The sequence below is a fragment of the Onychostruthus taczanowskii genome, unplaced genomic scaffold, assembly GCF_017590055.1.
Source record: "Onychostruthus taczanowskii isolate IOZ18803 unplaced genomic scaffold, ASM1759005v1 scaffold69, whole genome shotgun sequence".
Taxonomy (NCBI): domain Eukaryota; kingdom Metazoa; phylum Chordata; class Aves; order Passeriformes; family Passeridae; genus Onychostruthus; species Onychostruthus taczanowskii.
This window is the reverse complement of record NW_024504676.1, coordinates 3,315,897-3,328,353: the sequence shown is the minus strand read 5'-3', so window position 1 is coordinate 3,328,353 and position 12,457 is coordinate 3,315,897. Positions and strand designations below refer to the sequence as shown.

The window sequence follows — 12,457 nt, the reverse complement described above, 5'->3', positions numbered from 1 at the left end:
GACCTGTGTAGCCTTTTGCCTTTGCTCTGTGGGCACTAACAGGGTCATCCCAAAATGTGAGGAAATGGGAACAGCCCTGCTTGCTCTGATGGTGAATGGGTGCTCATGAGTGTCCTCTTCTGTTTCAGCTGTCTGGACCGTGTCTTGGCGACGTTCCCACTGTGCAGTGTGCAAGGAAAGAGGTGAAGCAAAGGAAGAAGCAAAAAAAGGATTCAGAGGAGGAGTATTGGTGGGGGGAGAGGAGCAGGAGGAAGAGGACAGGGGGAGCATGTGGCCCTCCATGGACTATCTCGCACTTCACCCAAGCCTGCAGCAAACAATTTTTTTTTTTTTATCCCCATCCCCTCATCCTTTGGCCTCCTCCCACCCCGGCAACTGTACAAAGCCACAGATTGAATCACAGTAAATTATTATTTGATCGTCTCAACAAATCACCTTGATGGCTGTGTCCTCCTTCCAGAGGCTGCTGCTGCTGGTGCTCTGGAAGGATCACTGGTGGGATGGCGGGAAGGAAAGAGTGCTGAGATTTTTCTCTTCACAGACCAAGGTCATGCTGTAGATCATGGAAGTGATTGGGGTGGGAGAGACAAGGTCTCACGGCAAGATAGCTTGTCTGTGTTTCCAGCAAGTCTTTGTTATGTCCTCTCCAGCCCACCTGAAACTCTGCTGGCCCCAAGTTTTGGGAGGGTGGAAGAGTTCAACCAGTCCAAGCCTGTTCTTGGCACCCCTTGAGTACTTTGCTTTCAGCCTAGTACTTGTGGAATTTATGGCCTCAGATACAATGCCTGGAAGGGAAGAAGCATCAGCGAGGAGACTGGAGAGCTGGTTTCACCTCAGCTGGTACCAGTTTGTTCCTTCCCTGATTCCTTTCCTGTCAGCTCTTTCTGGCACAAGACTTCCCTCATGTGTTGTGCTCTAGAGGCAGAATTGGGACTTTTTGTTCCCCTCCAGCCCTAGCTATGCTAACACCTGTATAGCACATACACCTTGGGCTGCTCCAGTGTGTACAGGTAAGCAAATCCTGGTCTGCCCTGTGCACAGCTTCCTGACTGGAGAGCATGTCGAGAAGGGCTCTCCTGCGCTGCAGAAGCTGGCTGGCTGCTCAGCAACTAAGACTAAAGGATTCAGGCTTCCAGTCCCTGGGTTTCAAGTGGGTAAGAGTGTTTTGGATTAGGGCTAATCTCTTGGGAACCCTGTCTGCTCAGCTCTGCTCCTTTGGGGTTTTTGCCTGAGGTCTGACCTACGTGCCTTTTACTTGCAGCCCCAAGACAAGGCATTGCATTCAGTGCAGTGGGTAGCTTGGCACTTGTCTTTCCCTCTTCCAAGCTATTGCACAGGCTAATTTACCTGGCATCCAGAATTAGAAGCATCAAAGGGGGAAGGTGATCCAGCTGAGTGTGGCAGGGAGCTGTTCTGCATGGGCTAGCCCAGGCCTGAAGAGGTGCTGGGTTTGGCAGCCAAGGTTGGTCTGGGTTGGGAGCAGCGAGGGTGGTGTGTGAGTCACATGCCTCACATGGCAAAACCAGTAAAGAAACCCTGGTCACCCCCAGCACAAAGCCACAGCCCACCCAGGGTTTCCCAGCATCCTTGCAAGCAACCTCCCATACCACACCCCATCCTCCATAACGCCAGGCAGCAGCAGAATTAAAGCAACAGAATTCAACTCCCATGCTCCTTGGGGGTACTGTCTTTGCTTTTGGCCAGGGCAAGAGAGGACTTGTGCTATTGGCTTGCTTTCTGTAAATGCCTGCTCTGAACTGCTGTAGGGCACAACCCCCACCCTGGCTGCAGCTGCCTGGCACCCTGTTCCCGCAGAAGGGCTGATACCAGCTCCTGGAGTGGGAGAAGTTACCTGAGGGGAGAGTGCCCTGCCTTTAGCTGCGTGTGCTGTTTACAGCAGTGTCTGTCCCTGTGCTGAAGGACTGCTGAAGATGCTGAACCTAGTGTTACATGGTGGGACTGAACCAGAGACTCCCAGAAAACCTCCCACTCTGAGTTGTTTCAGGTGTGAAGACTGGAAGTATGGGGATTGTTCCTAAAGTTGGCATCTTGTGCACAACTGGCCACAGGACAGCAGTACTGTGTCCTTCTAGAAGATGACATGGGGGCCCTTGCTTGATAGTGTTACTGCAGTAGGAATGTGGTGCTCTTCATCTGCAGTAGGACTTACCCCTTCCTTCCTCAGGCCCTTGGTGAAGGATGGGATAGATCTATCTGGAGGTCTTCAGAGGAGAAGTAACACTCTGGGGCTCTCTCAAGGACTGGGTGGCTCTAACCACTGAGAGTCTCCTCTCATTTCTGGCTGGGAGACAAATGCCAAGTACTGGGAGCTACGGTCAAGGAAGCTGAGGAGCTCCAAGGAGTGCCAGGGCCAAGGTGTCTTCACAGGGCAGGTAATAGCTGCAGTTCCAAGAAACTGGCACATCTTTGTGAGAATATGCTAGAACAGCACTGGCCGGATTACCAGCTACTTAGAAGTTTGTCGAGGAGTAGGAAGCTGAAGTAATAGCATCTCCTTTTCAGAGAGGTTTCTGCACTCAGGGGAAGATTTTCAAGCTTGTGAGACAGTCCTGGTCAGTGACAGACCATCACAGGAGCTGGTTAGTTTTTTGCTGTAACTGGGTCAAAAGAAATCCAAACTCAGGTCATTGTTCAAGTCCATGCTAAAAGTTGGAGGTAGGTTAGGAGCAAAAGGAGGTGCGAAAAGCTTGACACCACAGATTGTCTCCAAAAATCATGTATTAATTGTCATACTGCATCTTTGTTCCAGGAGAAAAATCACGACAGATCAAGATGCCTCAGCTGTGATCTGGTCTGATCTTTGCTGTTGGCAAAAAACAGATTGTATCACTTCTCTCAGGTGGAGCTGTTACTCTTGACTTGGCTTTTTCACTTGCTACCTTGGTGCTGATTATCTGGGGACAGCACGTCATCTTGCTGGCCCCTGACAGGCAGGAGGTCGGTACATGAGCTCACGATGTGTTCTGATGTGCTAGCTGAACTTCTCGAGTCTGAAAGTAATACCAGGATTACAGTTTCACTGGAGTGAATGTAGGTTTGGAGAAATTGAGGGGTTTGGAGTTGATTTTCTCCAGTTATTCAAGGCACTTTTGTTCTAGAAGTACCTGGAATGGAAGATGAAGTTTTCAGACACTGCAGTTGTTTCCCTTATGATAAGAAGTCTGTTGTGTACCTCAGTTCTGCTTCAGAGGCACAGCTCAGGCGAGCAGAATGTATTTTGATTATTCCTGTTGCACAGCTGAAGCTGGAAAAGAGTCCACACAGGTGAGCTTTTTGCTATATTTGAGTACATCAGCTCATCTCTGGCAGTTGCGATGTCTTCAGCTGGCCATGGCAAAGCTGAACTAAACTTGTGCTGTGCTGTGGATCTCCAGCCAGTGTGAAAACCAGCTCTGAGAAGGCTTCAGTCAGCCTCCTTCTGATTATGTTGAGACTGCATATCCCATGATGGAGGAGTGCCACCTTTGAACCTGTACTTAAATTACAGAAGAGCTGATGAGGTCTGTTCTAGTCTGGTCAGGTCCAGATGTCTCAGGACAGGCGTATAACACATGTTCTTCTCTCACATCATTCAAGTGCCCCACACCCTGTTACAGAGGGCTTGGGGCTCCAGAGACATCACAGCTGAGTCAACTGCCAGAATTGCTTACAAGTCCTTAAAGATGCTGATCAAGTGCTGGAACAGATCTAATGCCTTTTGGTCTGTGAGGGCTTCCACAGGAGCGTTCTCCTAAGCCAGCAGAGAGGGTGACTCCAAAGCAGGTGAGTGCACAGTGCTTGCCGAGGGCTTTGGCAAAGACCTGGATTGTGCAGGAGCTGGCAGCAATGACTCAATGCTGGGGTGAGACCTGAGATGTGAGGTGGTGGTGGGGGCAGCTGAATGAAAGGCTGAGTATTACAGAGCAGCTTTGGCTAAATGCTGGCCTCATCGTCCTCACCTGCAGTTGTGGTTGGGTAGAGGAGCAGACCACGTTTCCCTTCTGGACTACAGCCACTGCTGCACACTTTTCCAGCCTAAGCAGTACTTCTGTATCACTCCTTGCCTTCACCATAAAGGTAAGCAAAGCCACTCAAGAAACAGCTTCCCCAAGCCTGAGGTTATCTAAATCTGTAGGCTTAGATGTTCCAGGAGCAGGGCTCTGATGTGAGGCCAGGCTGAGCAGCCTCCAGGGCACCAGAGTGGCCCAGGCTCTTAATGGGAGGGTTGGAAGGGGGGGCTTGTGATATTGCATCCCATGTAGCCACAGGTACCTCTAAGGGAGCTCATACCAGTTTTGGACAAAATTGGAAATTTCTTAGTTTACTTTTCTCTGTGTCTTAGGAGGAACCTGTTTTGCTATGTGGAAGAATAGCCAGGCTTTAGTGACTCCCAATTCCTTGGACTCATGTCTTCATGTGTGCCTTCTAAGCCTTCTCCATCCCCTCTTGGGCTCTTTTGTAACTGCTGCCAGTGAGTAAGGATGCCCGTGGGATGGGTCCACCTGCTGCATCTCCTGGTGAGATGTTTCAGCTGTGGTTTGGTCATCTCCTGGTGTCCACATCCTTCTAGGAGAAGAGGATGCTGGTGTATGCCCTGTGGGCCTCCTCAGCCGTTGAGGCAGTAGGACTTGGGAGATGGTTTGGGAAGTGGTCAGACCTGCCTCTTTAAACTGCCAGGCTGTTATTTTCTCCATACACTGCTTTATACTTGGAGATGTACTGCAGGAAGGGGGTGACATTGCTGAGAGGATGGTGTGACAGCCACCATCCTGGCCACCAGCAGCTGGTGGGAAGGGGAAGAGGCAGATGGGCTTGGCCCCATGTGCAACCACTTTGCTCTTGCTATGGGTTAAGTACAGGGTGTGTAGCTTAGGAGAGCCATGGTACCAGCCCTAGCAAGGGGGGGGTGCCCTTGATCTGCTTCCCAAGTCCCATCCACTGAGGCCATGGCCCCTCTGCAGCACACAATGAGCACGAGAGCAGCATGACAGCAGCATGCAAATCCCACAGGTGCCACAGCAGCAGGTAATGGATAACAGCACAGCAGCACCACGATGGCAGTAGGACACAGCAGCACGTGAGCAGCACAGCAAGGCAAAGAGGAAGAACACTCCTAGGTCCAGCCAAACTCCAACTACCTCTGCGAAACTGGCTGGGGCACAAAGCTGCCAGACACAGCACACCCATCTCTCTCCCCCTGCTATATCCTGGGAGCAGAGCCTAAAGCAGCACAAAGCCTTGCTCCCTCCCTCAGCTTGTCTGCTCCAGGCTCCACTTAGCATCAATTATTCAGTGCCAAGTGGCTGAAGCCTTGTGGAGGCATGCAGCCGTTGATGAGCTTTCCATGTCGTGGGAGGTGGGCAGGAATGGTGATGAGCACAGCCGGGGCTTGGCTGAGAGCCAGTGTGCAGTGAGGACAGACCTGGTCTCTTGCTGGGACTGCTGGTTTGGCTGTTCCTGAGCCAGGAAGGACAGGAGCCACAGGGGGCTGCCAGGGCACCAAAGCTGAGTACAGCTTGGGGAGTTTGCAGTTCTGCCTTGGAGACCAGCCCTGGGAGCTGGAGAGCTGCTGTGATGACAGAAATGGCTCCACCAGGAAAAGGGGGATGTTAATACTGGCAAATACCAAGTGCAGAGGAAGAGGCAGTGGGAGGACCAGTCCCTGGCTGATAAGACCTCTAGGATTTAAGCAGCAGCCTCCAGAGCATCTGTGACACTCATTTGCTGCTGGTCCCAATGATGTCCATCAAGTGGGTATCTGTAACCTTGGGCTTTGGGATTGTCCTAAGCTTTGTCCTCTGCAAGCAGCAGTCAGGCCCTGGAGGGCACAGGAGGGGGCAAGGAATTACACAGGAGCTGTCTACCCTCCCATCCCCTCAGGGACACGAGCACCTCCCTGCTGCAAGGAGCATGCCATGACCTGGTGCTCCTGGCAGCAGCTGGAGGCCAGACCTTCAGTCCAGGCTGGACACCAGGCATGGCTTTTGTTCACCCTGAGGTCTTACACTGCCTGGTAAGAGAGGGAAGGGCTTAGGCTTACCTGTGGGCAAGTCCCAGGGGTGGTCTCCCCATGAGAAGACTCTCTGCAGTGGGTGCTTGGCACCCCAAAACCATACCTGAGAGCCCCATCAAGCACCAGTTCAAGGCTGGGTACCTCTGTGGCTCCTGGACTAGCTGGAGGGATGCTGTAAGAGGAAGTGGTGGAGCCATGCCTGACCCCCGTCCCTGCAGGAACAGGGTGAGAGTACCACAGCCACAAGGCCACAACCAGGCAAATGCAGGGAGCCTGGAGATCAAGGATACCAAAGAGCAATCTTCCTCCATTTTTTTTCAACAACCAAGTGAACCAAGGCTGTTTAATGGAGGAACACAACTCTCAAACCTAGCACAACTCACCTTCCCTTGGGGAAGCTGCCCTTCTGGACACTTCTGCTCTCTCCTTGATGGGGATGCTGTTTTAGCAGTTGGATAAATGTCATTTCTGAACCCTGCACTGCCTGTCACATAAGTAAACGTGGCAGATGTTCAAACCTGGTCCCACCTAGCACTGCCTGAGAGCCAACAGGTTCACGGGAGCTGGTGGCTGGGAAGTGACACAAAGCAGCATGTGCAATGAGGCTGCTTGTGAGCACCTGGAACACAGGAGGGATGAGGTTTGCTTCTCTCCAGCCTGAGGATCTCACCCTTGGTCACAGTGCTGCATCCCTGTGGTGGCATCCAGTGTGAAATGGCACAGGAGATGTGCGAAGAGCTGCATCCTCAGGCTGCTTCTGTGACAGTAAACTGTAGTGTTCAGTGGTGCTGGGGCTTTCTTTTTGTTTTTCTGTGATGTTTCAAGCCAGATTTTAACCTGTTAATATAAATGAGCTAATTTAAGGGCACTGGAGAACAATTTTTGTCCCTGTTTGACCTCTTAGGTGTGGCAGGGCAGTAACAGAAACAGGAAAACCAGCCTACAGCAGTGGGTGATAGACACATGGGGATGCCAATTTCAGGCACTGCTCTTAAATCCTAGGGTGCCCTTTAGCTACTTCTGACCCCTTCATCTGCTGTCAGTCTTTTTGCCCTCTGTGCTACTGTGGCAGAGACAGATGCCCTGCGTTTACCATAAACATGTTGCTTAACACTAAGTGGCAGCTTTCTCTCAGGGGAGCCAGAACACTGCTCACACTGCTCACATTTAACACCTCAAAGGCAGCAGTACCATTGTCACCAAAGCCCAGGAAGTCCTGGCTATGAAATCTGGGGTGTGTCAGAGGTACTGCTCACGCACAGCTTTTTAAAATGCATCTTCAGCTGTCAGCAGCACCACCTTACACTCCCAGTGGCTGCTGTAAACGTGACTCAGCTCAGCCCTGACTCACGAGTGTGAGTCGCACCCACCCACCCACCTGCTGTGTGAGGAGCTGTGTCCACCCGCTCCCCCTCCCATCCAACCCTCCCTACACTGCCTACAAGCAGAAAAACAAACTCCAAACACAAAATCTTGGCCAAAAACAAGCTTCAGCAGTGCTGCTGATCAGCAGCTGTGTGTCAGAAGGGATGCTGCCCTTTGCTCAGCTGGGAGAGGACAGTGGTAAGTAGAAAAGAGCATTTTGCTTTCCACTGCTGCCAGGGATGCCTGGATTTAATTACAATAGAAAATCAGGGAGGAAAGCAGAGATGGAGCAGGATGGACCTGTTGCAGCTGAAGCATACACACTGAACCAAGCTAAAAGTCATCAGGAGAAGGCAACGAGTCTTGGTGCAGCTTCTGTTCCTGTAAGAAATCTTGTGGAGTCTGAATTTATGCTAAACTTCTTTAACCATTATTACTACAACCATGTAAAACACAGCATCAAACAGTCTGGACAGTTTGGATCAGCATAAAAAAGAATGATTGACTTTTTTTTCAAAAAACCCCTTCCTTTAAGAAAACCAAACTGAACAAACAAAAAAGCAGACATAAAAATGTTTTTTTTCTTAAAAGTAATAATTATAATACATTAGAAAGAGTCATGGAAGAAGCGTTCCACGCTGTAAACAAGAATAGCAAATAAAAAAGAAAGCAGACGGTAGCCAGGCTCTCAAAGTGCATGGCCAAGAAACCCTAACCGCAGCCTCTGGCCCCTGCTGGAGCTGGATCTCGTGGCTCCTGCTGTCTGCCAGTGCTGCAGCCACTCAAAGTGCTCTATCACAAACAAACAACGCAAAGAAAAACAAACTAAACCTAAAAAACCCAAACCCACAGTGTTGGTCTTTACCGCTACATGGAAGGCAGCAAGGCCAGCATTGTGTCAGGGCTGCAAGGGCAACGATGGGGGGAGCTGCTTTCCCGTGGTTTTTGCTGAGGGGTCGAGACTGTTGCAGGGGGCTGGGCAGGGCTGCAAGTGGCTTGGTTAGGTAATTTGTCCTGCTGAGCTGCCACCCTCATCCTTCTCCTTCCCTTCCTATTCCCAGCAAAAGAGCTGAGGCTGGGCCAGGCCTTGCTGCCACAGACCCACCATGGCTGCAGCTTTGTCTGCAGCAAGAGGTGGAGGAAGAGACAGGAGCTGGCATCTCCTTGGGGGTCATGCATTGATATGTTCCAGCATCACACCAAGGACAGCAATGCACGTTGCTGGTGGTTACCCCAGGCCTGAAGATCTCTGAGGACCTTGCTACTCATTCCCATTAGGGCTTGCAGAGAAAGACAACTCCCACCCCTTCCCCATCAAAATTCATGTTGAACATCATGCACCAAATGCCATGCAGTGAGTACTGTGCATTTGACAGCTCTCCAAAGTTAGAGCAAACCTCCTTTTTAAATGTTAATACTGCAAAACATCCCAGACATACTGTGTGAGGAGTCTGGGTGCACAAGCAACATGATGTGCAAAGGCTGTGTGCCTGAAATGAGGGAAAATGGGTTAAAACAAGGAGAAAGAGGTCTCAGGTCTTGCAAGCGTGATGCTCAGATGCATTAGAAGGAGTCCTAGGTGGGCTTCAAGGAGAGGACAGAGCCCCAAGCTACAGAAGCCAAGTCAAGATGTGACCAACAGCTCTCAGATGCTTCTTGTTGCTTCCCAGTGAGCTCCTGTGGCCAGTGGGCTGCTAGCAAAAGGCAATGGATATCTGTCCTGAAATACTGCTCAGGTATTTTAACACACAAATAACGTTTAACTATGCACAGTTATGGAAAAACATACTCTAAATTAAAAAACAATTCACATACCATTGTCCTAGAAAGGACCTGTGGTGTCTTAAAACACAAATACTGAACATTCAAAGAGCACTTTTCCTCAAACAGCAATGCTTGACTCCTCACAACACCCCTGCGAGGTAGCTAATAGGGTTATCCCTGCTCTGCAGAGGGAGAGGATGGGCAAGGTTGGAGGCTCAGTGGAAGATGGGGCCTGGGACAGAGCTGGGGTTCCAATGAAAGCTGAGGGTGCTGTGGTCTGGCTGGTTACATCTAAACAAAAATCCAGTGCTCCCTTTGACACTCCCTGCTGCAAACACAAACCACCACATGTACACAAGGCAAAATAAACCCTGATAAATTGTAGAACCATAGAATATGCTGAGCTGGAAGGGATCCACCAGGATCATCAAGTCCAGCTCCTAGAACCCACAAAGTAATTTAGTGGAAGCTTTCTGCTGGGCTTTCAGGTAGGCTTTAGATCAGGTTATGCAACTGAAGCAGCCTGTGAGATTAAAAAATTAGTTTTCAAAGTCTCCTTAGAACTTAAAGGAGCTTTTGCCCAGGATCTCTGTTGAAGGAATGGGAATCCCACTTACAGTCCGACCTAAGATGGCACTTGCAGCTACCCCTTCTGGACAGCAAAGTCAAATTCAGCATACCAGGCCTAGTTCCTGCTTTTTCACTGATCTGCCTTCCTGATAAAGTCCCTTAAGCTCTAAGGGTGAAGTAGATGCTGGAACCAGAATTTTGGACCAGCTCTTTATATGGGGTGTTTCCCCAGATTCCTGCACATCTCCAGCCAATGGCCTGGGCTGTGCAGCAGCTGCACCTTGGGATGGGGAGGAGATGGACAGACTTCTACGACTTGGTGCATGAAGGGCAAGTGGGCATGTGGGCACCCATCATGTCCAAGTTTCCTTCCTGTCGTTAATTCTCTGTGGGCTCAACCAGAAGGGCTGAGATCAGGTTCTGGGCAATGTGCTCCCCCTTCCCCAGTTCCCATTCCCTTTCCACTCTGACACTTAACTTACTCAAAGCAAAAGTGGACTTATCTGGGGCACTGTGATTAGATGCCATCACATGTCCAGCAGCTTGGTAGTGCAGGCAGGTTTTCTGAACCAGCAGCCCCTTTTCCTGTTTGGGGAACAGAAAGGCAGCGAGCCTGCTCGCTGTGCTGGCCCCTGGGAAGGAAAGGCCAGCAGAAAGGGCACTCAGCCCGAGACCAGGCTCCACCTTCATCACTGTCCTTGTCACCCTGAGAACCTGGGAAAGAACCACTCTGCTGGCAGCCCCACACCGGGGTGACCAAGGAGATGTCCAAGGGACTCAGCAGCTGTTAAATTTGTCCTCCTAAACACCATCCACCATGGCAGCAGGAGCCAGATGCACTGCTTTGTGGAATTGCATAGAGGGGGCAGCGGGCTGCCTGTGTCCTGCCAGGAAGCCATGGCACTGCCTGGAATTCTGCTGCCTACAACTGCAGGTCTGGGAAATGAAATAAAGATCTATTGCTACAAAGGCCTTTGAAAGCAATGCTGTAGCTGTGCCGATGGGGCGTTGTAAAGAAAGCGTTTCGGATTCTGACACCATGTGCCTGCTTGCTTGGTCGTGGGTTCCCACAGCAGACAGGAGCAGGAGAAAACACGCAACAAACTCACCAGCCCTGCCTCTTCCCCCAAGTGATGAGACTTGGGGAGCTTTGAGGAACAAAAAATGAAAGCATTTTTCAATTTGTCCATAGGAAACACGCAAATCCAATCTGCTGGTGTCTCCTAGTGCTGGTGGGCACTGCTTCGTCTCCTCGCTGGGCGCTCGTACCAAAGCACAGCTTGATGTGCGATGGTGCTGTGCTGTCACCCTGACAGCCCTGCTGACAGAAGGGGATCCTGTAAATGGGACAAGGGTGCTTCTCCAGAACCCACTTCTTCTCCCTTAACTTCCCCTTCCCCATCCCCACTAGAACGTCACCGATTTGGGCAGCTTTGCCAGGGAAGGAGAGCCTGAAAGGAAACTGTTCTCTGAGCGGGATTTGGCAACCTGTGACGGTAATTTTGGTTTGGGGCTCAGTGGGGGTCGTGGGGCTTTCAGTGCATTTAATGGCTTCTGGAGGCTTTTCTGGACCTCTACCTCCTCTGAGTCCGCCATAAGAGGTGGTGGCATGGAGGTGGTAGGCAGAGGATGTCCAGTCTCTGACAGAGGCAACGCCACCTGCTTTCTGTTCAAGAAGTCCTGCTCTGTCGCATGGGCCAGGTGGAGGGGAGTGGTGGTTTTGATAATGACATAGGGGCTGTTCCCTTCCACCAGAGGGGAGGGTGCCCGCTGGGCGGGGCAGCCCTCGCCCAGCCCCACTGCCTCTGGCTCTCTGCTGGACAAGGTGGGCACACTGCCCCCCGCCTGCCTGTGCGCGGGCAGCGTGCCCACGGCCTCGGGCCAGCACGTGCTGCTGGTGGCACTGCCCGGCCCATTGTGCTGCAGGCTGAGGAGCTCTCCTGTGGATGCAGCTTTGGATGCCGAGCGCTTCAGGCCCATTTTGTCCGGCAGCACCGCCCTGCAGTGCCTGTCATCGGCCGCCTCCTCCCCGCGCTCGCCCTCGGGGGAGCCATCGCTCTGTGAAGTGCAGGAGAGCTGCTGGCAGCCGGCTGGCAGAGGATGGGGGGCTGCTTCGAGCACTGTGTCTCTGCTCACGGAAGATGCCTGTTCTCCTGCTGGCAGGGCAGCGGGATTTGGCTGCCACACTGCCTGGTCCGTAGAGGAAAGCTCAGCGGTGCTGGAGTCGGGAGGAGCCGGCCTGTTTTGGAGAGAGGAGTCTAAGGAGCTGTGCTCAGCTGGGGCATGGAGGGAGACACCATGGTCCACCGCGGCACAGCCAGGAGCAAGAAGAGGCTCCTCTGGAGGCAGGACTGTGGGCAGGAGGTGTTGCTGGGCCTGCGTCTCGCTTGCCTTCAGAAGAGATGATGGCTGCCCGTCCATGATGGGCTCCACCTGACCCTCCTCATCTGGTGGCCGCCCACCCGAAACGGGCACGTTTGTTGCTTCAACTGCTTCACTACCCTGGAAGGTGAGAATCCTCGCTTCCACCACTGTCACTCCTCCTGGTGTGCCAGGAACTCTGTGGCGATGAGGCTCCCTGTCTGGGGTGTGCTCACCCACCTGGCCATTCTGGCCATTGGCCGCTGTGTTTTCCTTTATGGCTACTGGGTTGAGGGAGAGCTCCAGGCCCAGGGGTTTCCTTGGAAACTCCTCAGGCTTTGCTGCATTGGAAGCAGAGAAAACAAAATAAAACCCAAACTGTGC

At 51.9% G+C, this 12,457-nt stretch overlaps 2 protein-coding genes across 9 annotated transcripts in view; one reads left to right on the top strand and one right to left on the bottom strand.

The window, feature by feature from the left end:
• HRAS (HRas proto-oncogene, GTPase) overlaps positions 1-431 on the top strand; it is a 40,171-nt gene extending 39,740 nt beyond the window's left edge. For both annotated transcript variants that reach the window (XM_041421172.1, XM_041421173.1), the window contains one exon: positions 129-431. The gene's annotated coding sequence lies outside the window, so the exon portion shown is untranslated. The remainder of the gene's footprint in view (positions 1-128) is intronic.
• Positions 393-12,457, bottom strand: part of LOC121344865 (USP6 N-terminal-like protein) — an 84,465-nt gene continuing 72,400 nt past the window's right edge. For 4 of the 7 annotated variants that reach the window (XM_041421168.1, XM_041421167.1, XM_041421170.1 and 1 more), the window contains one exon: positions 393-12,414. In XM_041421168.1, the coding sequence (XP_041277102.1) occupies positions 11,120-12,414 (1,295 nt within the window). In that variant the 3' untranslated portion in view covers positions 393-11,119. The remainder of the gene's footprint in view (positions 12,415-12,457) is intronic. The other 3 variants (XR_005953889.1, XR_005953890.1, XR_005953891.1) reach the window with 3 other exon arrangements.